Raw genomic sequence first — 26652 nt, forward strand, 5'->3', positions numbered from 1 at the left:
GTGAACTATTTCAAGTTCCTGGGTGTCAACATCTCTGAGGGGTCTATCCTCAGAGGGCCCAACATATCAATGCAGTTACAAAGAAGGTACATTAGTGGCTATATTTCATTAGGAGTTTGAAGAGATTTGGTATGTCATCAACAACACTCACAAATCTCTACCGATTTAGCATTGAGGACGCTCTAACTGGCTGCATCCCAATCAGGATGGGGTGGGGTGTGGGGGGAGCACTGCACAGGATCAAAATAAGCTGCAGAAAGTTGTTAACTTGGTCAGCTCTATCATGGGCACTAGCTTCTCCAGCATCCAGGACATCTCCAAGGAGCAATGGTGGCATCCATCATTAAGCACATCCACCACCCAGGACATGCCTTCTTCTCATTGCTACCATCAGGGAGGAGGTACAGGAGCCTGAAGGCACACACTCTGATTCTGAGTCTGATTCTGATTACATAAGGAACAAGCAAGATAAGTGATCAATATTGTCACAAACCCTGACTCTACTGTGGGGTCTATGTGCCCGTTTAAGCTGCAGAACAGGTTTACAATAACTGTGTTTGACAGGGAGGAGGAAAGATTTGGACTTCTGAAGAATATCAAGTATCCAGGTTGTGATCTCGGGTTTGCTACCCATTTTATTTGCTACTGAGGCCTGAAGTACAGTGCCTTGAAAAAATAGTCAGCATCCAACCCTTTGTTGACATAAGTAAGTATAACAACCAGGGATTCTGAACAATTTATATGAGAATATTTATTTGTGAATTTTTATTATTTACTAGCTCCTTTTTCACAAAGTCCAAAAAACAGGGAAAATTTTAAACCATGATAAACTAAGAATACAAAAACGGAACTATCAGCAGTTCAAAAGTATTCATCCCTTTTTGCTCAGGAGAACCTCCTCTCACAGCTATTAGTCTTTTTGAATAAATCTCTATTAGCTTTCCATAACATGATGGAGCAAGATTTTTCCATTCCTCCTTGCAGACTGCTCAAGCTGTGTCAGGGTAGTTGGGGAGCAGTGCACAGCAAGTTTGAGGTCTTGCCAAAGATGTCCAGTTGGGTTAAAGTCAGCACTCTGACTGGGCCACTCAAGGACATTAATTTTCTTCACCTGAAGCCACTCCATGGTTGCTCTGGCAGTGTGCTTTGGGTCATTGTCCTGCTTAAAAACCAACTTGCTCCCCAGTTTAAGCTTTCTTGTAGATGCTGGCAGGTTTTTATCCAGATTTTCTCTTTATGTAGCAACATTCATCTTCCCATCAATCCTGACCATATTTCCAGTCTCTGCTGCTGAAATGCATCCCCATAGCATGAAGCTACCTCCACCATACTTAACTATACTTCTACACTATTCTTGGTTGGTATGACTGTAATGAAACCCAATTTCCCTCGGGATCAATAAAGTATGCCTGTCTGTCTGTCTGTAAAGACTTTGTAAAGAGTCACTTAGAGGATACTGTATAGATGTGAAAAAAGTCAGATGAGATGAAAGTGGAACTTTTTGGCCTCAACATTAAGCGTTATCTAGTGTTGAAGTTCCAATGTGTCATCAACATTGGATGAGACTCAGGAATTTAAGTTATCTCCAGTACAGTAAACTGCAATTCCATGTTCCTGGCAACTTCATATTTCAAGTTCTCTGTACAACAGTCATTTATACTGAGCCAGATAAATACGTTGCTTTGTGCTATCAGGATTTCTTCATGCTCCTTTGCTTTCTATACATTTTTCCAGATTTTAAATCTGGACTAGTTTTGTATGTTTATAACACAGCAGTAATCCTTTCTGCAATGAAGAAATCTAATAACAAAGTTAGTCCAGGAAAGTACACTGGGATCAAATAAAAGAAGTCCAGATGTAGATCATTTACTACTATGCAGGTTTATTAATTCAAATTATAAGTTGCTAGCAGGATGTGAATTATTATGTAATAGGCCATAACTCTCAAAGGATATGTATCTTAAATCAATCCACATGCCTAGGTCTGCACATCACACGAAAGATAGGAAGCCTTGTGTTACTTTCAAATTGTACATACTTTAGATGTGCCTTGTTGCAGTTTTACTGCTTTTGTTTGTTCAAAGCTCCTGGCCTACATTGATATCATCAAGGACATTTTAATTAAATAATGAGGTTTAACACTGTTTTATTACAGCAAATCTTCTGGTAATTGTGCTTTATTAGCGTTAGCTCTGCACTCTCAAATATAGACAGCAACATATATCTAGAAGCATACCTTATTTATAGCGCTAGTTAACTGTTTTTTTTTGCAACTCAGGCCCTATGGTGTGGTACCAGAAGTTTGAATATGCCATTGGTCACTGGCTCCAGAAGACAGCCGAACACGCGCTGGGTTGCGTGCTGTGCAGTCCAGGCTGTTTCAGCTTGTTCAGGGCAGCTGCTCTAATGGATGACAACGTACTGAAAAAATACACAATGAAGCCGGTCACAGCAATGAATCACTTACAATATGATCAAGGTTAGCTGAATATTTACATCAACATACTTGATAGGCAGTTCAAAGCTGGAGTGTTTCTATCACATTATATCTGATGCCCCATCAGGCTTGCAGAGTCTCCATTAAATTCTTAAAGAGCAGTTAGTTAAGAAGGGTGAAGGGAACATGCCCTTCCTCCCATGAGAGTATTTTATTAGACTATAAGATATTGGAGCAGATGCAGACCATTCAGCCCTTCAAGTGTGCTTCTATTACTTCTATGAAGTCTTTTAAAATGTAATTTGATTGCTAAATCATGTGCATGAAACCGTGACTTCCTTATTTGCTACTTTGTTGGTGATCTTGAATACATTGTATAACTTGGGATAAACTACTTGCCAGTAGCCTTCCACACGTGAATGAAATTTACAGTCTTATATTTGTCATCTTTCACAGCAAGTAACGTGCTCCTAACCAGCACCCGTTCATTTTCTCACAAGAACAAGAATGCGGAGCGCACAAGCATAGGGCACTCTGATTCACAAGTCTGCCCCGCCATACAGTATGATGTCAGCATAGCTATGCTGGCCTCAGCACCTCTTCTATGCCAGTTCATCATTTTCCTTACGTCCTTGATTTTCAGATATTTATCTGTCTCCACCATCATCTGGGGCAGGGAATTCTAGAGACTCACTGGCCTCTGAGTGAAAAATTTTCTGCACATTTAAATTTGGCCCCTTATTTTGCATCTATGTCAGCTTATTCATGACTGTCCCAGGCTGTGAGAGCATTTCAACATCTAACCTGTCAAGCTCCTTAGCATCCCTCATTCTTTTAAATATCGATTTAAAAAAAAAACAACCTCAAATTAACTAACACACATCCTCCAATACTTTGACTCGTAGTTTATACACCAGCCTCTTGGCACCTTGTCAAATGCCTTTCAGAAATCCAGATGTTCCCTCTTACAGGTCCCCACCTACCACCTCTTGCTGCGATAGCCTCAAAGAATTCAAGCAAGTTTGTCAAATATGATTTTCCTTTTATAAAATCATTTGATGATGTTTGATTATGATTTAGCTTTCCTAAATTATTAATTTTCTTTTTGATTATAGTTCCTGTGACCCATGCTCTATGTAACCTCTTTGTGATCTGTTCATCTCTGCCCTATGATAACCAGCTCAGTATCTTTGTTCTTCTCTACTGGAGATGACTCTACGATCTATCTACCTCCATGCCAATATTAGCTGGCCTAATGACCTGCCCCTACCCGCACATCTCAGGCTGGTCTTTAATTGGCTTTTCGAGATCTCCTAATTTTATGAAATGCACTGTACTCAGCCTTTATAATTATCACCTTGTGATGTGAATGTGCCTCACAGGTGAAGACCGGTGGCTTTGCCTCCTGATGCTGCAGCAGGGCTGGCGAATCGAGTACTGTGCTGGTTCCGACTCGTACACCAACGCCCCTCAGGAGTTCAAGGAGTTCTTCAACCAACGGCGACGCTGGGACCCGTCAAAAATCGCAAATACCATTGACATGTTGGGTAGAGGAGTTGAAACTACAAAGAAAAACCCATCTCTTTCAAAACTTTTCCTCCTTTATCAGATCATTTTTATGATAGCTTCTCTTATCGCTCCGGCTACAGTCTGCTTAATGGTAGGAGGTGAGTACACTTTCATTTCCAGCAGAGTCACAGCTGCTTTCTCTCTATAAGTGTTTGGAGCAATAGATACAGAATAAGAAAACTGGAGTGCACTTCATGTACATGAAGGGCCAAGAGAAGGCACCACCCTCAAATTACTCGGCATGTTGCAAACATGCATGCCTTCATACAAGTGTACACCGTGTTTGATTTTAACATGCTGCCTGAAGAAATAACATGTAAATTCCAGCACAGACTGAATTAAAGTTAAAATGCAATCTATTTTATGGGCCATGACACAGGCTGACAATCCACAACGCATTTGACTTCTGTTCTGTGATCTGACCACTTGACCCTGACCCTACCTTGTTCAGCAATTTGTAGTCTGCCTTGGAAGCTGCCCGTCTCTGCTGCATAAGGTATGCTGGGACCTGCCCATTCCTCCACCCACCCTCTCCCACACCAACACCCTGAGATCTGTTCTGTAGCCTTCCTGTGATCTGTCATCTGCCTCATATCCACAAACTAAACTGTCCCAGGATCACAGTGATTGGCATTGTTAGTACTCCAGATGGACGGGGAAAGAAGATGGCATTTTTGATGGTGTCATCTTATGATTAAATATTAAACATGCCATGGTATTCACTGAGGAAGAGCTGAATGTGCTTTCCCAATGTTTCCCTTTCAGAGAGTATCAAGTGACTTCTTTGCTGTTGGTGTGATCCTGCTATGATAGCTGCTATATTTATTCTCAGAGAGTACATGAAACTTTTACTTCTTCAGTTATTAATTACTGCAGAACTACCCTTGCCTTTAATGATCAACTCCTCACTGGAATTTCACTTCCCACTAAAAGATCTTCAAGGATACCTTCCAAGTCTTTCAGGACAAGATCACTGTTTTCACTGAAATCTGAGCAATGGCATTCACTTGGTCTTACCTTATGTTTTAAACTGAGGAAAGATTTTAATTTTAGGTAACTTTGTACTTTTAAGGTGATTAATCTGTGAACAATTAATTTTCCTGTAGCAAATATCCAAAGGGTTGCTTGTGGCACTATGAGAATCATAGGGTTGAACAGATCCCCTTTCAAATTCCTCCCTCTCACCTTAAACCTATAGATTCTAGTTTCAGATACACCTGCCACAGGATTGATATCTACCCTATCTTTGCCTCTCTTAATTTTATACAATATATCTCTATTATGTTATGAGTCTGTCTCCTTTAATCTAAGGAATACAGACACAGCCTATCCAATCTTTCCTGATCATTCAGACTCTTCACTCCTAATAAAATGATTGTGAATCTCTCAGGGCGAGAGAACTCTGTATGATATCATGATATTTTCTGAAACAAAAATCTTTCGTCTTTCTCAAAATGTATATATTGATAAATGACAGAACCCTCCACGGTATGACGGTAATATTCTGATAGAACATGAACCTGTAGGTGAATACTCAGGATGCTTTAGGCCACTCATAGATTTTGAAAGCTGCTTACTACTCAATATGATCATGACTGATCTCTGCTGGCCTCAGCCTCCCTGTTGTGCCATTTCCATAACCCTTAATTCCTCAGGGAAGTGTCGGATTAAACTGACTTCGATCTTGTAATTGGTGAATAGACGTAGTGGAATGGGAAGGCGGATATATTGATCCACTGTCCCACCTGTGGCTATGACTTTAACTTGTTTGCTCTAACGAACTTCTCCTCGACAATGGTAACCCTTGGGGGACATACAGCTGGATGTGAGTGGTAATGTGAGTGGTTAAAAGACTTAGAAAGACACCAACACCTAAGGCTTTAATTCACTCCTTAATAAAGTCCTCAGAACAGAAGTCACAAGGTAGAGATGACAAACTTAGCAGTTTATATGATTTCTTTTGAAATGTTGGAGACTTGGCAATTTCCTCCATTACGTAAAATTATTTATAGATGGTTTTACAATTGACTATGCACTCAGGTCAAATACAAAAGTGTCCAGTTCTTCTGGGATTTATTGAAATTACAATTTATATGAAAGGACAGATTCTTATTTTGTTTTATACACTCACATAGGTGATCAAGTTGTAAGCCACAAGGCTCATTGCGTGGATCAAGTGGACCACATGCCTGTACAGTGGATGAGTGGATTGAGGATGAGATTGTCTGTACACAATGGCTGTGAATTGTATTAATTGGATTCTAATACTTAAGAGTAGTTACTTTGAGATACTTCTCCAACAATAAGTAATTTATTCTCTTTATCTCTGCAGTTGTCATGACATATGTATTTAACTGGGATCCCATTGGTGCTCTGATATTTTCAATAATCGTCCCAACATTCTACTTGATTATCTGCTTAACAACAAAGCCAGACACCCAGATTGCAGTGGGTGCAGTTCTAAGCTTGTTGTATGCCTTCCTAATGATTGCAGCACTTTTCAGTATAATTGGTAAGTGTACAGTTTCAATGTAATTTTTATCCTAATTTCCCTGTAATTTCTTACAAAGAATTTAATCTTACAACTTTAAGTCAGTCAGTGGAGTTTTGTACATATCTAATGTCAACTGGCCCCTTACTCAGTCAGCCTATTGGCCTTTGCTTTCCAGCACTCCAAGGAGCGTGACAAAATCAGATGTTGAGAACATCTGGCTCCAACAAACTAACCCTCTGCACAAAATTAGCTAATAAGGAAATCTAAACTTTGGCTTATATCTGCAATCACAAAACAGTCTAAATTTTTATGATCCTTTAATGTTCTTTCTAAAAAATGTCAGGTCAAATGAAAAATGCCAAGGGAGACTGAAGGTGGTGGGAAGCAGAAGAAAATGTTCATACAAGGACAAATAGATCATGAAATACAAGTGTCCTAATGTGTGTTTCACTATTGAATTAAGAATGAATTAGATAAATATTTAAAGACAAAAGTGTAAGTTCTTGTGTACGTGAGGTTTCTATGATTTCTATATTTCTATGATGTGTTGATTTTATAAATATTTCTTGGCAATGGATGTTGAATGAATTGCATTTTGTAATCAGGAAGGAGGAGGGGTTTGTTTCTAGGCAGTTTTAAAGGATGCCGTATGACATTGAACTCCAGCAATATGTTCAGAGATGAAGCTGTTGGATAGCCTGGCTTCCTGGCAGTCAGGGAATGCCCCAAAGTAAGCAGCAACCCCAGGGCTTGGCGGAGAATGAGTAGCTGTATTAGCAGGAACTCCAGGAGGGGTACAGGGCACCTGGACCTTGTGATGATCACCCCTCCTGAACTTCCTGGTAGCAAACTATTCCAGTATTGTAGTTTAAAACCAGGGCGGGGGAGAACAGATGGGCATCTAGTGTTTGATGGAAGTGAAATATATTAACTTTAAGAGCATGGGTGAAGCAGGCCTTCTCTCATCTCAAAAAGTTCACTAAACAAACCTATCTCATAATTTCCACCCATAATTTCTCATCCATGTTCAACATGGAGTTGTACATGGAGGACAGACTCAACATTGTTATGAAACTCTACCTCCTGGCAGCACATAAGCTGTTCATCCTCCAATCCACCTGCATTAAAATCAAAAGTGGGCAGATTAGTTCAGCTGAGGCAGGGTTTAGGATACTTTAAATGTTTATATCTCATACAGCCATAGTTTTGGTTCAAACTACACCTCATAGTCCACACTTAATGTTTTTCAATTTATTCATCATTTATAGGGGCATTATCTTCTGTAACATTTTTTTGGATTTTTTTTGTAGGGTTAATATTGTTGGAAGGAACAATTCTAACGCCAACTGGTATCTTTATTACATCAATGACAGTTCTGTACTTTGTCAGTGCAGTACTACATCCGATGGAGTTTCCACTGATAGCCTATGGCCCATTGTACTTCATATGTATCCCGAGTGGTGCACTTATCCTGGCTATTTATACATTTACAAATTTAAATATTACTTCTTGGGGCACAAGGGAGTCTGCAACAAATGTCCAAAACAAAGATGGAAATAACGATGTGTCAAAGGTTAAGTTCTTCAAACAGTGGAAATGTTACTCCTGGTATATTGATTGTATTGTTCGAGCCCGCCAGAAACCTAAGGAATCCATGCTTCTGGAAACTCCAGCAAGGTATTGGTTATCAATTGAATTTCAATTATCAATTCTATTTCATGAGATTTATAGAAATCAATTTGTTCATCAGTCAGTTTAGTAATCCTCATTTCCTTGCAGTCAAACCTTTATAATGCTATTGTTAGTAAACAAAGAAGTTGACTTGAAGAAAAATACATTTGTTCTGTAGAGTAATGCTAGTTGAGGTATAGTACCATTTCCCACTCACGTGGTCTTGTAATCCCCTGGAGACCAAAAGATATGTGATGAAATTGATATGATATCACGGAGACATACCCTCCTTTTTCACCCACTTTGTCTACCTCCATTTACTATTTCTTTTCCAACAAATGACCTCTCTTCCTTGTACTTTAAGACCCAGGCATCTGCTTTAGAGATGGGTTATATGTCACAAAATCTCACTTCTGACTGGTGGGATTGCTGCTTTGGTGCTCTTCCTTTGTCCTTTGCTCATGGTTTGAGATGTGTAGCCCAGGTAGTGACACAGTACAAGTAGATTTTAGCTTTATTTTCACGTACAGTCCCTGCCCTAAAGTTTATTTAATTCTATCATTATCTATCAATCAGCATCAGCGTCAACAAAATACAATTGTTGCTGGTTCGATCATCATTAAACACCAAAACTGCTATTTCTAAATTGTTAACAGTGCAATAAAGACTACTGAACTGAACAAGTATGAGTCTCCTCAGGTCTTCCTGAACTCTTTAGGAAATTCCTATTGTTCTCAAACTCACTAACCTTGGTGTTTTGTGATTCACTGGACTGAGGTGCAGAGAACCTTCTCCTTTGATCCTTCATACCTGACCTTGAAGCCCACAAAACTAGTAATCTTCCCTTCGATATTTCCTTTCTGCATAGAAGAAAGACATTTGGCCTACTGAGCCTCTGTCTACTTTCAGAGCAATCCCATCATCCACAGTTCTCCATTTAACTTGTTCTATCCCACATGCTCATGAACTCTCCTCATTCTCCTGCTACCCATCTACACGTGGGGCAGATTATGAGTCAATAAATCCACCAACTGGCATGGCTTTGGGGTGTTGATATGGGCGTGGGGTGGATGTACCAGACCACCCACGAGATCACAGGAGATCGCACGCTTCCTTGCAGGTAGCATCTGGAAATCAGGACTGAGTCCTGGATATGAAGTTGTCAGACAGCTGTTCCAATCACTCTGGTAATCGTTGATATTTGTAACTAAAAGAAGTTATTTAAGAAATCATCAGTTTAATTTAAAACATCCTAAATTTAAAAATTAATTTTAAAGGTAAAGACAATAAACGAGCCACTGACTTACTCGAAATACGCAGGTCGCTAGTAAAGTGGGCTGTGCTACATCCAGCAAGCAACAGTGTAATGTTGAGGTAAATGTGACGAGAAGTGCTTCAGGCGCTCCGGTCAGTACTTCAATAATTAATTGCTTATATGACGCATAAGCTGTGGCGGAGTATTAATTTCAAGCGTGATATCATCTAACTTCCAGCGTGTCTCTGACATTGACACTTCTGCATCTTCACACATGTGCAAGTCAAAAGGAGAGCTGAACTCTGAGGGGGCGATAGGTCTCCAGTCCCTTCAGAAAACATGGCAAGATATGAGTATGCTAGAGCCTTTCCCCCTAATAAAGTTATCAGATCAAAACATTTCAATACTCTGCACTGCATTTTCAACAGGAGAATTACTGGGTTGAAAAAAAGCATAATTCCAAAATGATTAGAAGTAATAATAAACATTATTATTATTATCAACATAATAACGAAATGAGGGCAATAAGTAGCAAAGTCTTGGAAAATATGCATATTACGAGCATGGAGTTATTTTCAACCTCGAAGTCCTCATAGGGGTGGAGAGAGTAAGCACCTTTAAATTCTTTGGTGTTAACATATCAGAGGATCTGCCTTCAAGCCAGCTCATGAGGGCCATCACATAGAAGGCACAGCAGCACCTCCACTTCCTTCAAAGTCTGCATAGATTAAGCACGTCACCAAAAACTTTGACAAACTTCTAGAGATGCACAGTGGAGAGTGTTCTAACTGGCTGCGTCATAGCCTGGTTTGGAAGCACAAATATTCAGGAACAAGAAAGGTTAGAGAAAGTCTTGGTACAGCCCAGTCCATCATAGGCAAAGCGCTCCCCACTACTGAGCACATTTACATGAAACGCTGCCTCAAGAAAGCAGCATCCATCATTAAAGACCCTCACCATCCAGGTCATATCATCCTCTCATTCCTACTATTGGGCAGGAGGTACCAAAGCCCTGCCCACACCCCCTGGCTCAGGAACAGTCATTACCCTGCAGCCGTCAGGCACCTGAATCAGCATAGATGACGTCATTCACCACTACACCGAGCTAATTCCATGATATATAACTCACTTTCCGCTTATCTTCTCAAGGTGGCTAATGTTGTTCCATTGTTCAAGAAGGGTAGCAAGGACTGTCCAGGGAACTACAGGCCAGTGAGCCTGACTTCAGCTGCAGGAAAGTTACTGGAGAGAGTTGTGAGGAACGAGATCTACCATCACTTGGATAGTCAAGGCCTGATCTGGAATAGACAGCATGGTTTAGTGCATGAGAGGTCATGCCAGAGTAATCTTTTAGAGTTTTTCAAAGAGCTTACTAAAGGGATAGTTGAAGGAAGGGCTGTGAATAACACCTATATGGGCTTTAGTAAGACCATTGACAAGGCCCTGCATGGCAGGCTGATCTGGAGCATTACATCCATGAGATTTGGGAGTACTAGTGAGATCAATTCGGAACTGGCTTCATGATAGGAAGTAGAGGGGCATTGATAGAAGATCAATTCTCTGGCTGGAGGCCTGTGACTAGTGGAGTGACCCTGGGACCTCTGTCATTTATGTAAATGATTTGGACATGAATGGACATGGCAGAATTGACAAGTTTACTGATGCTATTAAATTAGGGGGGGCTTGTTAATAGTGAAATAGGTTACAATGAATTGTAGAGAGATATTGATCAGTTAGGGTAATGTTCTAAGGATTGGCAAATGGTTTTCAACTCAGGTAAGTGTAAGATCATGATCATTGGACAGTCAAACCAGGGTAGGACCAATACAGTGAATGGCAGGGCACTTAGGAATGTTGTGATACAGAGAGACCTTTGAGAATACATACTCAGTTTGCTGAAAGCGGCTACACAAGTAGACAAGGTGGGGAATGAAGACATTTAGTTTACTGACCTTCACCAGCCTGAGTTTAGGAGTAGAGATATTACGTTCCAGTTATATACCTCACTAGTGAGTAACTGCACTTGCAATTGTGTAGAGTTGTGGTCTTTCTGTAACAGTTAAGTCATTGGCAGCATAGCAGTTGGTGAAAAGCAATTACAATGCTAGTGACCTGGGTTCAGGTTGGCTGTTGCCTGTAAGGAGTTTGTACTGTCTCTCTCTGACTGTATGGCTTTCCTTCAGGTGCTCCAGTTCCCTCTCACATTCCAAAGACGTGTGTGCTCATAGATTGATTGGTCACATGGGTGTAATTGGGTGGCATGCGGTCATTGGACCATAAAGGCCTGTTACCATGCTGTATTTCAACATAAAATAAATAAATTGTCAAGATGGAGAGGGTGCAGAAGAGAGTTATGAAGATGCTGCCTGGACCAGAGAAGTTGAATTATATGGAGAGTTTGGCCACACTGGATCTTTTTTCCTTGGAGCAGAGGTGAATTAGAGGTGAGATAATGGAAGTTTATAAAATGAGGGATACGGATAAGTTGGATAGTTATAAATTTCCCCCCTGGATTGGGAATCAAAAAGTAGAGAGCACAGATACAAAATAAAAGGGGAGAGATTTAGAAGAAACCTGGGGGGGAATCCTTTTTGCATATAGGGTAGGGAGTTCTTGGAACGAGCTGCCAGAGGAAGCTGTCGAAGCAAGTACAATTGTAACGATTAACAGGCATTTGGATAGGTAAATAAAAGGAAGGGCTTGGAGGGTAACGGGCCGAACACAGGTAATTACGACTAGCAGGGAAGATATTGTGATCAGCATGGACTATTCGGGCCAAAGGGCCTGTTTCTGTATTATGTCACTTATGACTCTATGACCCTATGTTAACGTGGTAAACTGGTTTATTATTGTCGCATATACCAAGCTACAGTGAAACATTTGTCTTGCATACCGTTCATACAATCAATTCATTCCCAAAGTGCATTGATCTAGTACAATAACAGTGTAAACTAAGGTGTTACAATTACAGAGCAAGTGCAGTGCAGACAGATTATAAGGTGCATGTTAAACTATCCAACATTAATTCAACTGTTCAATCACAAACAAGAGAAAATCTGCAGATGCTGGAAATCCAAGCAACACACACAAAAAGCTGGAGGAACTCATCAGATCAGGCAGCATCTATAGAAAAGAGTAAACAGTCAACATTTCAGACAGAGATCAAGGCGCAAAACGTCAACTGTACTCTTTTCTATAGGTGCTACCTGACCTGCTGAGTCCCTCCACCATTTTGTGTGTGTTGATTAACTGTTTAAGGTGATTTATTTTGACATATTTACAGAGTATTTACTGTCATTGGTAATTATAATTCTATGTCTAGCACATTAGTATCTTCTCTTAAGGCAAATACAGTAGATCTCTTTTTAATAACCTAATAATGAATCAAACTGGCACGCCAATCTTAATTTAAATTAATTTTTGTCATGACTCATTATTAATCTTTCAGTCTGCATTTTCCCTCATTTCCGCTATAATTAATTTGATAGATTTCAAACAATAAGTTTTTTAGTAAAATTAAATGACTCAGACTAATCACTACTTGGACTATTTCGGGACACAAAGCTCCTTTGGCTGGTGAAGGGTCTTCAAACTGAAATATTAACTCTATTTTCTTCCCACAGATGCTGATTGATATGCTGAGTATTTCCAGAATTTTCTGATTTTATTTTAGATTTCCAGTGGCTAATTTTTCTTTATTTTTCATTCAATTGAATGAACGATACCTGTACTTTGTACTTACCTCATAATCTGGTTGTAGCATTGGGAAACTGCATAGTTTCAGAGTTCAGAGTTCAGAGTTAATAAACAATTAACAAAAAGAAAATACCACTATGTTCAGAACAGTATTGGATATCAGAGTATTTGATATGACAATTTTAATACCTAATTTGGGGATTTATAAAGGGGAAGTATTTGTATTCAGAGAATAAATTGGTGCACTCATTTCCAGAACTCTCATGATATGGTTTTCCAATTAAATCTGATGTACGTAAATTACATTTTTTTAGTAATTGCTGCTCATCAGTAGAAGGTCTGTCTTAAGAAAGGAATGCATTTGTACTGTGATAGTGCCTCTGATTACTGTTGTGCTGGCTATTCTCAAATATAATCATTCTACATAAGCGAGGAGCAGTTCTTACGTTAATTGCCATTTTTAGTGCTTCTCTGAATGAATCTGAACATGATTGATTTTTATGCACATTCTACCAGCACACAGAACAAATTTTAAATTAGACCATTCATCAAGATTAGTCATCTACTATGCTGCAAAACCAAGATTAGCTTTACTTGTCACATGTACATTGAAATTTACAGAGAAATGCATTATTTTGTGTCAGATTAAATCATTGAGGATTATGCTGGGGGCAGTCTGAAAATGTTGCCGCGTTTTCAGCACCAACATAGTATGCCCACAATTTACTAATGCTAATCATACATCTTTGGAATTTTGGGGGTAACTGGGGCACCTGGAGGAAACACACACTATCGCAGGGAGAATGTACAAATTCCTTTTGGATGATGGTGGGAATTGAACCTCAATCACCGATCACTGGAGTTGTAAAGTGATTGGACTAAAGATAAACTACCACTTTCACTGAAAACCAGGTTATGTGTAAAAAATTTGGATCATTGGTAATTCAGTGGTGGTGAATCTCATATTACTAAAGCTAATATTCAAAAGAAAATCCTGATATTTGTCATGCTTTTGGAAGGACATTCTGGACAGCTTAGGTACATGAGAAATAACAGACCTAAGTTAATTTCTACTAGTTCCAATACTTGTATTTCTCTTTCACATTATGTCTCATTACTCCTAAACCCCCTTACCTCTTAACCTTACTAGATGAGTCAGCTCACCTATATTTACATTTTCTTTATATCTCAATATGTATTTATGACTCTTGCTTTCACTTCCTGTCCCCCTCCCCACTACCCAAACTCTTAACTGAATTGTCACAAAATTTAAATTTGGGTTCCCAGAGAAAATGTTTTCCCATCATAATTGGCATTATTACCCATCAGGAAAAGGGCTGGGGACTTACAATTTTCTCTATGTCCTCACAATATCAAGGATTTGGTAATACCATGACATTTTGTTCCCATCGTGAGGTTGGAGAAGCAACTTCTCATATCCCATCTGGGTAGACTCCAACCTCCAACATCGATTTCTCCTTTTGGAAAGTGTTTCCTCTCCCACTTCCCTCTTCTTCCATTCCCTACTCTGGCCTCTTACCTCTTCACCTCACCTAGCTTCACCTATCACCTTTTAGTTGGTCTTCCACCTCCTCTCCGCACCTTTTTATTCTGGCGTTTTCTCCCTTCTTTTCCAGTCTTGAAGAAGGGTCTTTTATACATTTTCATAGATTTTGCCTGACCTACTAAGTTCCTCCAGCATTCTGTGTGTGTTGCTGACAATATAAATTGATCTATTTTACACAGTGCTTTCCATGCACTAACCACTCTCTGAGTAAAAAACCTTCCTCTAATATCCCCCTTGAACTTCCCACCCCTTACCTTAAAGCTATGTCCTCTTGTATTGAGCAGTGGTGCCCTGGGGAAGGGGCACTGGCTGTCCATTCTATCTATTCCTCTTAATATCTTGTATACTTCTATCCTCTCATCCTCCATCTCTCTAAAGAGTAAAGCCCTAGCTCCCTTAATCTCTGATCATAATGCATAACCTCTAAACCAGGCAGCATCCTGGTAAATCTCCTCTGTACCCTTTCCAATGCTTCCACATCCTTCCTATAGTGAGGCAACCAGAACTGGACACAGTACTCCTAGTGTGACCTAACTAGAGTTATAATTATGGTTTTATATTGAACGCAGTAATTAGTCAAATACCGCGATGCCAGCATTTAGCTGTTTTGTTACAACTATATTCTTCTGATTTCTCAGCATCAATACAACCAAAGAAGTAAAAGAAGAAGATCTACCTCTGCAATACTGTGAGTGAACTATTCATTATACATTGCTTGTTAGCTAACCGGCCCAGCTGTAATCTCATAGGCTGGGTAAATATCAATCCTGCATTCCTTTTGGATTGCCCTTTTATGAAGTTAAATTGGACATTTACTAATGGCATGGTTTTGGAATTAAAACCACTTTTTAAAGAGCACAGTCATTAATTTCCTTCTAGTTCTTAATTGTCCCACACTGTTTCCAAGATTCGTGACACCAGTGACACAATATTAAGTTCTATTGCACAGTTAATTACTGACTCACATTTGAGGTCAAGTAAGGATAAAACTGTTCTACAAAAGTGATGCAATATTAATAAGCTTGCATAAAATCAACAGAACTTTTTGGTGTTGTGTTACTAAATTAATAACGTGGGTAAAAAGATCACATGATCCTTGTGAGCCTATGTGTACTAATCGATGTTATATATAAGGCTTAAACATTAATAGTCCTGGAAATATAGGATGTTCAGAATTCATGGATAATTCTTTTTTTTAATGTTTCATAGGTTGGATCTCTGAATTAACAAATGCAATGCCCAATACTTGTTTCATTGAGGATGAGATGGAAGAGGTAGTATTATGTTTCCATTAGCAATTTAATGTGATTTGCCACCAGTGTAATCAACTGCAAGTCTCTTAAACATCAGCTGCTAGATCTGAAGTCACCCTTTCCTAATAGCTATTCCACGTTTACCAATCCTCTTGTATAAACACCTTTATAAGCCTTTCGGCCTGTTCAGTTTTTCTTCAACTACATAGATCAACGCCATAGTGTTAAAAGAATTCCAGTAGGAAATCAGACTACTCTTACCACATAAAATAGATGTTCCATTTGTGGGTGTTAAAAATTATCTTTGAATAAGGCATTAACAAATGTTAAAGAAGTGAGGGACTAAAACTGACTGACTTTTAAAAAATGCTTTTTGTATCTATTATATTTAGGTGATGTTTCCAGTACTTAATCCATTTCTTTTTGTAAATGTCATCATAAAATAAATCAATTAACCATGGCCCTGTAAGCTGATTATCCATTGTATACAAGACATTGAATAATTTTGAAAAGCCTACAAAAAGTGATGGTGAAAGCCCAGTCCATCACAGGAAATGCTATCCCCACCATAGCGCACATCTATAAAGAGCACTGCCTTAAGGAAGCAGCAAGCATCATTAAGGACCACTTACTTTCAAATCATGCTCTCTTCTTGCTGTTGCCGTCGGGAAGCAAATACAGGAGCCATAGGTCCCACACAACCAGGTACAGAAACAGATGTTACCTTTCAACCATCGTGGATAACCATCCTGAACCCGCGTGGATAACATCACTCACCTCAACACAGAACTGATTCCGTAACCTATGGACGCGCCTTCATTTTCTATATCTTGAGTTCTGTATTCTTATGGATCTTCACTTTCCTCTTTCCGGAATCCCGTATGTCCTGCAATATGCTGATCTGAATTGTACAACACTCTTAGGAACAGTTCTAACAAAACTTCTCTGTTATCATGCTCTGCCCCTCAGCTAATAGAGGAAAACATCCTGTGTTCTGCAATCTCCAAACGTCTTTGGACATAAATTCCAACCTTGTTCTGTGTATTGCTTTGTTGCATCATCTCTGATAGCCACCGCCAACGCCATCCTCAAATCCCACCATTTCCTAAATCCGCATCACTATCCAACCTTACTGGATGAATCAGCTGACTTTTCTCTGTATTAAATTCTATTTGCCATATTTCTGCCCAACTGATCTCTCTCCCCTGGGTCCTTGATGATACAATTTTTGACCAGCCACCATGAGGGACCTTGTCTAAAGTCTTGTTAAATTCTATTCATGACATATCAAATTACAGTCCTGATCAACCCTCCTTGTACCTGCTCAATTTTGAAAAAACTGATTGAATTTGCAATTGATGAATTTGTTAAAGAAGATAGAGCTGGTATATGAGAACATTCTTTAAGGAGTTGACAGACCTGGTGGAGGAAGAGCAGTACAGACTGCCACAATGCTCCATCACTCTGGGTTTGTCCCTGACTACAGGTGTTCCCTTTGTTCAATTTACATATTCCTTCTGTTACTGTAAGGTATTCTTCAGTGTTCGGGTTTACATTCAAACCTCAAAGGTAGGTTAATTGTCTTCTATGAGTTATCCTTAGTGTAGGTAGGTGACAAGAAAATCAGGATAATGATAAATAGGGATGTTCTGCGAACCAGCAGAGACTCAAAGGGCCGAATGGACTCCTATGTCTTAAAAATATGAAAAATAAGTGGTGTATATAGAGTACAAACTGCCTTTTGACAAGTAAATGCCACGTTTTCTGACTAATGAGCATAGAAGTTGTTGACAATTTGGATTGATCATTGGTGGAAGATGACCTCATATACTTGCTTGTGAAATATCAATGCAATCGCGTGACTCTCCCCCTATGGAATAATTTCTCTAGTGGAGATAGGGTGACATGCTAGAAAGGAGGATGGAGATGCATTTGTGCAAAAAGCATAAGAGGGTGTGTTTGAAAGGAGGGGCAGTCATTCATGCAGCTGGGACAGAGAATTATGAAGTAGAAATGGAATAAGCAAACCCATGTTTTCTTTTCATAAATGTCAACAGGAGATGTCTCACTCTTTACTCTTTGATGATATTTCACAATTGCAATAGCAGGTGGCACCTCACCAAATCAAATTTATCAGTTATTTGTTATGTAAGATCTGATTGATGATTATGCAGTGAAGTCATTTGAAAATAATGGAAACATGAATCGAGGAGAACATAGTTTATTTTTCTCTCACTGTAGGATGAATCCTTATTTTGGAGTGAGATGATTAAGGGGTATCTGGAACCTCTTAAAAATGATAAAAACCAAGTAGAACAGGCCAAAAAAGATCTCTTGTCTCTGAGGAATAAGGTAAGTGTACCAAAGTTTTTGCCTTCTGAATGAATAATGAATGCAACTGCCTGCTGTCATCAGGTACTTAGTGAAATTCTTAGGCTAGTTCCATCATTAAATGAAAACATTTAGCACTGCACCCTATGCTGACAAATATGTTTGCTCAGCTTATGGGTCCCAACTCATTTTGATGCACTGCTGTCCATCCTGTAACGACTGGCTAATGCAAGAGTGCTGATCAACGGCATTACTTCCATTTGACCACCTGCTCAAATAGACCTATTCAGCACACTAGAAAAGATAGTAAGCACTGGCAAGCTCTGCAGCTGCTCCTAGCTGGGATCAGCGCAAAATGAGAACAGTAATGTTCCACGCTGGCTCACCTTGCACGAGACAAATACACACCCTGCACTGAAATCTGCAGACCCATTGACCTCATTGCAGAACTGACCTAATGTACATTTTCAGTGGTTGTAATATTGGGAGAAAGTAATTTAACATTTTTAATGTTCATATGAACTTCAAACTATCAACTTAATCTTGAAAGGATTCTCCAACATCTCACGGCCACAACTGATAATCCTTGTGTTTGCCTGCAGACGACTGTTTCTAGTATTTATGACAGGTTTAGAATAGTGACCGTCCTACTGTAGAAGCGTTAACTGAGTAAAAAAAAACTAGAGATCTCAGGTCCTTTTCACATCTCTGGTCAACAGCTTATGCTACTTCTTTATTCATTCTAAAGCAGGCCAGTGGTGTAGCGGCATCTGCACTGTACTTCGAGCTGAGTGGTCCAGAGTTTGAATCCAGCTGTCTCCTTGAACGTGTTCCAACTGCCCTTGGTTGGGTGTTGAGCTAGTAACTTCTCCTCATCAAAAAAACAGACCTCCTCATCAAAAAAACAGACAAAATTGCTAAAGAAACATCAATTGTCACCTGATCTGCCACAGGCATGGAAAGAAACATCTTGTTCATTACAGATTGGCAATGATAGCAAAAATAGGGTGGAGCTCCCCAGCTTGTGATGGCTTGCAACCTGTTCCTTTTTGGTAACAAATGGCACTATGACTGAGCAACGAAAAAAAGAGCCACACCTAAAAAGATAAACAAAATCAAAACAGTAGTGCTTCTGATTTTCATGCTGACAGAAGTAAATGCCAAAACAAATTTGAAACTTCAAATAGGGACTTTCTACATGACAACATAAAATTGCTGCATAATTGTAGAAGTCTTAAATTAGAAACAAGTCTTTTGAATTTAACACATGTATGTATATGTGTATGTATATATATGTGTGTTTTGGCAAAACTTTTAAGATTTTACCTTTTCTCATCAGGCTGTTTTCATTTACGTCATAATTAATTTGCTATGGCTTGTGGGAACTTTTATTCTACAACTGATGAGTTCCACACTTCGAATCCATGTTCCGAAATTTTACAACGGAGAAATTATACCTAACGAACACGTTGAGATTGAACCCCTTGGAATCATCTTCCTTGTTTCTTTTGCACTTATTCTTGTTCTTCAATTTCTGGCAATGCTGTACCACAGGTATGCAATTTTTGACTTCATTTTACGAATCTTCTTCTGTGACTTCCTTTGAGAACAGTGAAAACATAAAGAGAAATTTGAAATAAGAGACTGGAGATGTTAAAATCTGGAGCAAAAAGCGCGGTGCAGCAGGTAGTTGGTAGATCAAGCAGCTTCCGTGTGGAGAAAAGGAAATGCCAGTGTTTTGCATTGAAAAACCTTTCTACCCACAGATACTGCCTGACATGTGGATTTCCCCCAACAGCCTTTTCTTTGCATAAATGCAAATATAATTGTTTAAATAATACTGAATGTAAGGAAGAAATATTTTTTTAAAATCCCCTTTTATGAAAGCAATCTTCTGGCTCTTATTTAACTTGTTTCTTAGAATAGAAGGATGTTTGTACCTAATGTATGTAAACACCTCTCATGAACTCAAAATAGTTCAAGCTAACTATTTCTGAAATATCAAACACGAGGAGATCTGCAGATGCTGGAAATTCAAACAACAACACACACAAAATGCTGGTGGAACACAGCAGGCCAGGCAGCATCTATAGGGCGAAGCACTGTCGACGTTTCGGGCCGAGACCCTTCGTCAGGACTAACCGAAAGGAAAGATAGTAAGAGATTTGAAAGTCAGAAATTATATTTCTGAAATATAATCATTTAAGGACTGACACAGCATGTAACAAAGACCATAAATCTGATTAATTTTTAGTTGAGGGATGACTATTGACCAAGATTGGAGTCTTGCTGGGGAGGAACATGTTGGTGAAGGGAATCAGCAATGTTAAGGTTATTGCTTCAGTAATGGGATCTCTGCATGAAAGGAACAAGTGCAGTTCTTACTTAGCTGTGTAATGCTGTGTTGCACTTCAAAGGGATTGTGATTTAAATCTGAAACACCAACTGCAATTCTTCACTCTAATTCTAGAACATTGGGGAAAACAAAGGGAACTTCCTTGAGTTTATCACTTTCCCCGAAAGAGCAGACCTAGTCTGATGCTTTAATATCATTGAAGCCTGTAGCAACAGATGTAAATAAACTTGAATATTGTCTTGGATGCTCTCAGGCTACCTCAAGGGATTTTAAAATCAGTTTAAGATTTTAAAAAATGAATCCGGTTATCAAAGTTCTACCAATATCTGTGAGATAATCATCTGATAATCCACTTCAGTCAATAAATAATTCCTAGGGAGAAGTCTCTGTTTAATATATTGCTGTGGTTTATTCTAAGATCACCTCAGGAAGCAGAGAGCCTCAGTAAAGCATCAGAAAGCTAGCACTTCCAGCAGTGTAAACTCCTTCAATATGATGCTAACTACTAACTACAATACTGTAAGGAAATATTGACTTCAATTTTGCTTAATATTCCAAGGATTCAAAAAAAAAACCCTCAAACATTTTGCAATTACACATTTCCTCTGATAGTATGTGTGGAAGGTGAGCAACATTGGGTATATTGATCCAACCTACTAAATCCATGCATTACTATTTTTAATGTTAGTTTATACTTCAACTAGTGGAAAGACTATCATTCTTAGCTATACTGTTATGTCAGTCTGATATCTGAGAAACAGTGATGACTTAGGTTTCAATTTTAATGGATCTTTTGTAGCGTATTTACTGTAATTATATTTTTATTTAATTCGCAGAGTTTATGCTGTTATCCATTTGATGTCAATTGCTCTGACTGAATCAAAACCATCAAAACATGGACATCATTCAAACACCTTTAAGAAAGGTAAGACCCTTGTTTCTAACCCTTATTGGGGATATCAATCACAAACAAGAGGAAATCAGCAGCTGCTGGAAATCCGAGCAACACACACACACACACACACTGCTGTAGAGACTGCCAAAGGGTTTAGTCCCGGAATGTTGACTGTACTCTTGTCCATAGACGCTGCCTGGCCTGCTGAGTTCCTCCAGTGTTTTGCTTGAAATATCAGGTCTGCTCTTCTTGTCATTGAGGCAGATTAGGTGCTAACTGCCTTTGAAAATGTCAGGTGTCTCTCTCAATATGGAATGTACCCATCTAATTTAGCTTGTTGAACCTTCACAAAGCCTGTATCTTCTTCTTCCATTTCCTCCTCTTCTCTTTTGGAGTGGCAATTCTGTGTGGAGGGGATGAAGTGATGCTAGGAGGCTGGCTATCTTGTGTGAAACTCTGCAGTGATAAGGGTAAATTGTATGTGATCTGATAGACAACGATGCACAACGCATGTGTTCATCTCATGTTCTTGATTTTTTTGGTTATTTATTTATGATTATTTTGTTTGTTTTTTTTTGTTTTGTATTTGCTCAGATTGTTGCCTTTTGCACATTGGTTGTTTTTGCTGTCTTGTGTGCAGCTTTTCATTGATTCTATTATGTTTCTTTGTATTGACTGAACGCTCACAAGGAAATGAATCTCAGAATTGTATACGGTGACATATCTTTTGATAATAGATTTAGTTTGAACTTTTGAACTTTGAGTGTATGAGGTGCAATGCATGGTACACATGTAGATAGATATCTACAGATTGCTTGTTACTTTAAGGGAGGAGAGCACAGGATAAGTCCATAGACACTTTCATACCACAGATACTTCTATTTTCTAATGACACAGGAAACTCCTCCAGTGCCCATATCTACAGAATGTTTGTTAATTTAAGGGAGGAGAGCACAGGATAAGTCCGTACATACTAGATACTTCACTAGATACACTATACTACAATACAATACAACGCAATACACTAGATACTTCAATTTTCTAACTATTCAGGGAACTCCTCCAGTGATCATAAGGAGGAGGATCAACTCCTCCTGTCTGCTGAACCTTGGAGTTAGATAAGACCCCCACCCTCTAGATTTATTCTGATAGATGTGCATTATGGTCAACTTTATCATGGAAGGTAATTTCAAAGTCTTGCAATGAAATGATTGTCAGAGTTCGATGAGAGCTTCATTTATGATGTGTGCATGCACTTGCATGTAATTATGCCATCATGCATTTGCATCTACTCCATCTGTGTCCATGTGTATCAGTATTTGTGAGGGAACGTAAGAGATATGCATGTGATTCTGCGAGATGTTAAAACGTCAATATCTAAACGAGGATTATGAACTCCAGACCCTTGTGCTAAAAGTATGAATAACAATTCAGATGAACTGAAAAAGTCAGACATTTGCAGGAACATCTACTCTGGGTGCTTTTAACTTTGGTGTGTTGAAAATTTCTTCAATAAACAATGTGTCTTGGGGGAAATTGTCAAGGTTTTGATATTGGAGCAAAAAAAGCCGCTGATGCTGAAAATATGAAACAAAAGCTCTCAACTGCTCCAGCAGCTTCTTTGGGAAGACAAACAGAGCTGAGACTTCAGGTCAGAAGCCTGTCAAAGGTAAAGAGATGGAAATGTTTTAAGCTGCAGAGCAAGAGGGGTGTGGAGAACACCAAGGGACAACCTATTATTGTGTGGGAACAAAAGATAAGAAGGAAACAATTTAAACCACTGATAGTTGGAGACAGAAAAGAAAGAAAAATAAACAAATTGAATTAAAAAGGTACTGCCATTACTCTGGAAAGTAATGAACCAGAGTGCTTGCCTGAAATTTTTACAGGAAATTGGGTGGGAAGAGACATAGTCAAGCTACCTCTGGGAGTTGGTGAGCTTGTAATAGATATTGGTCACCCCAATCTATCCCCTGAGATGGAGATAGCAATGGGAAGGAACGGGTCAGATATGGACCACGTAGAAGTGAGAGCAGAGTGAAGAATGGTATATTACTAATCAAACTTCAGAGTTCTGCACAATTGCTTTAAGCAATACAGTTATCCATGCAAAGAGGGAAAGTGTTTGAAGCAGGAATATGAAGCGCATTCTATCTATCCAAAGCAAAATTAAGTGCAGCTTGGGCTGTAGTACATGAGAGTTGTTGGAAAAATTGTTGAAAGTGAGATTAAGTTCAGCCAGGGTAAAGGAAAGTGGTGGAGAATGGGGCAAGAAAAAAAGGAAGGGGCATTGGAAAATTTAGGTGTGGCATAGAGGTAGAGAGGGATTGGACATCCATCGTGAGGATGAGCCTGCTGCTAACAAAAAAACTGGAACTGACATTTACATATTGAAAGTTAACAGGATTCCATTCAGCATTTGCGGAATTTGCATTATTGATAGCTGAGACTTCCTTTATAAGGTTACTGAAAGCAATTACTATAGAAGAGAAATATATAAACTAAAGTCATGGAGGTGGGCAATTAATATTTAAGCTCCATTGTTCTTGTTATTGTGTGGTGTGATTGAAAATTTAACTGGTGTTTTGGTGAATTACAAATGTAACAAAAATCCAGTCAAACAAACAATACTTATTTTCTTTTAGAAGGAGCTGTTGAAGCCAGTGAGAAGAAAAAAATGTCCATTGCGACGATCACAAGCATCAGGAGGTACTCAGAACTGACGGATATTGGCCTGATAACTGAGTGAAAATAACAACAGGCCAATGGGAGGGAAAGGACTGGATGAAGGAGGCTCAATACCAGCAGAGAGCAGTTGGGCAGAATGGCCTATCAAAATTAAATTGGATTTTGTAAGAATAAACAATTCCTTTTATTTGAACAAAAGCAAACATTGATGATGCTGGAAATCTATAACCAAAACCAAGAAATCTTGCAGGCACATGCTAATCTGTCTATATTCAGGGAGATAAGTTATTTAGATTTGTATATTACTTCCAAAAATCTATCATAAAACTGTGCACTTTCTTCAAAGCAATCTTTTCATTAATGATTGTTCCATCATTGCTTATTTTTTTCTAGAAAAAATCCCAATTCTGCATCTTTGTTACAATTGCATCAATAATTTAATATTAATTACTTTATTATTTTTATGAATTGAGTGATGTTTAAAAATATTGTTTTATTTGGTGGTGAAAATCTGGATGAGTGCTGTTGATTCCTAATAAAAATTCTAATGAATATATTGAATTTAAAAAATTTAGTTGGGAATTGATAATCAGTGGCAGACTTTTAAAGAGTTTAGAATTCTCAATAAAAACTTATTTTATTGGTAAAAGGGAGTAAAGGGTGTGTGAGTAATTTGATGCCACTATCAAAAGAACTCTTAAAACTGTGAAAATAAGCTGGATGAACAGAAGTTTGGGAGAATTTCAGATACCGGATGAGAGAAATAGATCATAAAAGTACACATGAAAAATCTAGAAAACAGAAACTAAGAGCTTGTACAAGTACATGCAAAGGAATAGATGGGATAAAACTTTATCCTTGTGGGGGATGTGAATGGGGAATTAATATTGAAAAAGGTTACTAATGAAACACTGCCAGTGGATAATGAGTAAATATGCATATAAATACCTCAGCTGCTAAAATGTTAATAAATACTCTCGCTTGCAGTTAAGCCCACTTTGCAGGAAGCCTGTAAAAAACTTATTCTTATTACAAAACTTTATTCAAATCATTACAGTATCATGGAAATACAACATTATACAATTTTACATTACATCTTAATATGCACTATTTTGCAGTTTCGAATTATAGTACGGTCATGACTGCCCAAAACACATGTGAGTCCTGAGGTGCACACCATCCAGGAAAATCCCCATTGTACCTCTGGACTGAGGTCATATGCTCCTTCTCAGGGACACCCAGGCACGGACATAAAGCCGGGAGAGGGACAGGCATTTGGTTGGGGCAAAGCCCTCAACTGCTAGCAGCCTGGACTCATGAATGGCCAGCATGGCCAAGCCTAGGATCAAATTTTTTGGTGTTCACCTGGCAGAGAATCTCACCTGGTCCCTCAACACCAGCTCCATAGCAAAGAAAGCCCAGCAGTGTCTCTACTTTCTACAAAGGCTGAGGAAAGTTCATCTCCCACACCCCCCCATCCTCATTACATTTTACAGGGGTTGTATTGAGAGCATCCTGAGCAGCTGCATCACTGCCTGGTTCGGAAATTGCACCATCTCGGATCGCAAGACCCTGCAGCAGATTGTGAGGTCATCGGGGTCTCTCTTCCTGCCATCACGGACATTTACACCACACACTGTGGTAAACCATATTTATCTGGCTGGACATGCCCCCCTGCTGACTGCTCCTGTGGCTCCTCACACAGACCCCTGGATAAAGGTGATTGTGTCACTGCTCCTCCCACTGTCATCCAGCATGGACGTGCTCCGTTTTACTGCTAATAAGAGCTTTTCAGTATTTACTCTACTTCCAGTCTTTTGGAGTTATTGATAGTGCATCACACATTGTATCCACAAAGCAAAGGGCATTGTGAAGGACCCGACTCACCCCTCATACAAACTCTTCTCCCTCCTGCCATCAGGGAAAAGGCACCGAAGCATTCGGGCTCTCACGACCAGACTATGTAACAGTTTCTTCCCTCAAGCCATCAGACTCCTCAATACCCACAGACTGGACTGACACCAGCTTACTGTTCTCTACTGTGCCTGTTGTCTTGATTATTATTTATTGTAATGCCTGCACTGTTTGGTGCACTTTATGCAGTCCTGGCTGGGTCTGTAGTCTAGTGTAGTTTTTTGTGTTGTTTTACGTAGTTCAATGTAGTTTTTGTACTGTTTCATGTAGCACCATGGTCCTGAAAAATGTTGTCTCGTTTTTACTGTGTACTGTACCAGCAGTTATGGTCGAAATGACAATAAAAAGTGACTTGACTTGACTTCAAACAGACTACAGGAGATCCCCCGAGTGGTCTGCACTGGGTGGCTGGAAATCAGAGGTGTGAGTCTGAAGCATATTCACCACAAGGAGATTTCCCTTCAGGAATTCAAATAGAGGCTGCAACCTCTCACATACACATACAGTGTCACCTCGTGGTTGCAGA

The 26652-nt window shown here is 39.2% G+C and overlaps 1 protein-coding gene across 1 annotated transcript in view; it reads left to right on the forward strand.

Moving 5' to 3' along the window:
• Positions 1-25184, forward strand: part of LOC132402501 (chitin synthase chs-1-like) — a 67697-nt gene extending 42513 nt beyond the window's left edge. The window contains exons 10-19 of the mRNA XM_059985353.1: positions 2279-2479; positions 3820-4104; positions 6339-6518; positions 7811-8177; positions 15328-15377; positions 15899-15963; positions 18184-18294; positions 19613-19827; positions 21466-21554; positions 24170-25184. Coding sequence (XP_059841336.1) covers positions 2279-2479; positions 3820-4104; positions 6339-6518; positions 7811-8177; positions 15328-15377; positions 15899-15963; positions 18184-18294; positions 19613-19827; positions 21466-21554; positions 24170-24273 — 1667 coding nt within the window. The 3' untranslated portion in view covers positions 24274-25184. The remainder of the gene's footprint in view (positions 1-2278; positions 2480-3819; positions 4105-6338; positions 6519-7810; positions 8178-15327; positions 15378-15898; positions 15964-18183; positions 18295-19612; positions 19828-21465; positions 21555-24169) is intronic.
• Positions 25185-26652: the final 1468 nt, after the last annotated feature.

This window comes from Hypanus sabinus, chromosome 12, assembly GCF_030144855.1.
Source record: "Hypanus sabinus isolate sHypSab1 chromosome 12, sHypSab1.hap1, whole genome shotgun sequence".
In the NCBI taxonomy this organism is placed as follows: Eukaryota; Metazoa; Chordata; class Chondrichthyes; order Myliobatiformes; family Dasyatidae; genus Hypanus; species Hypanus sabinus.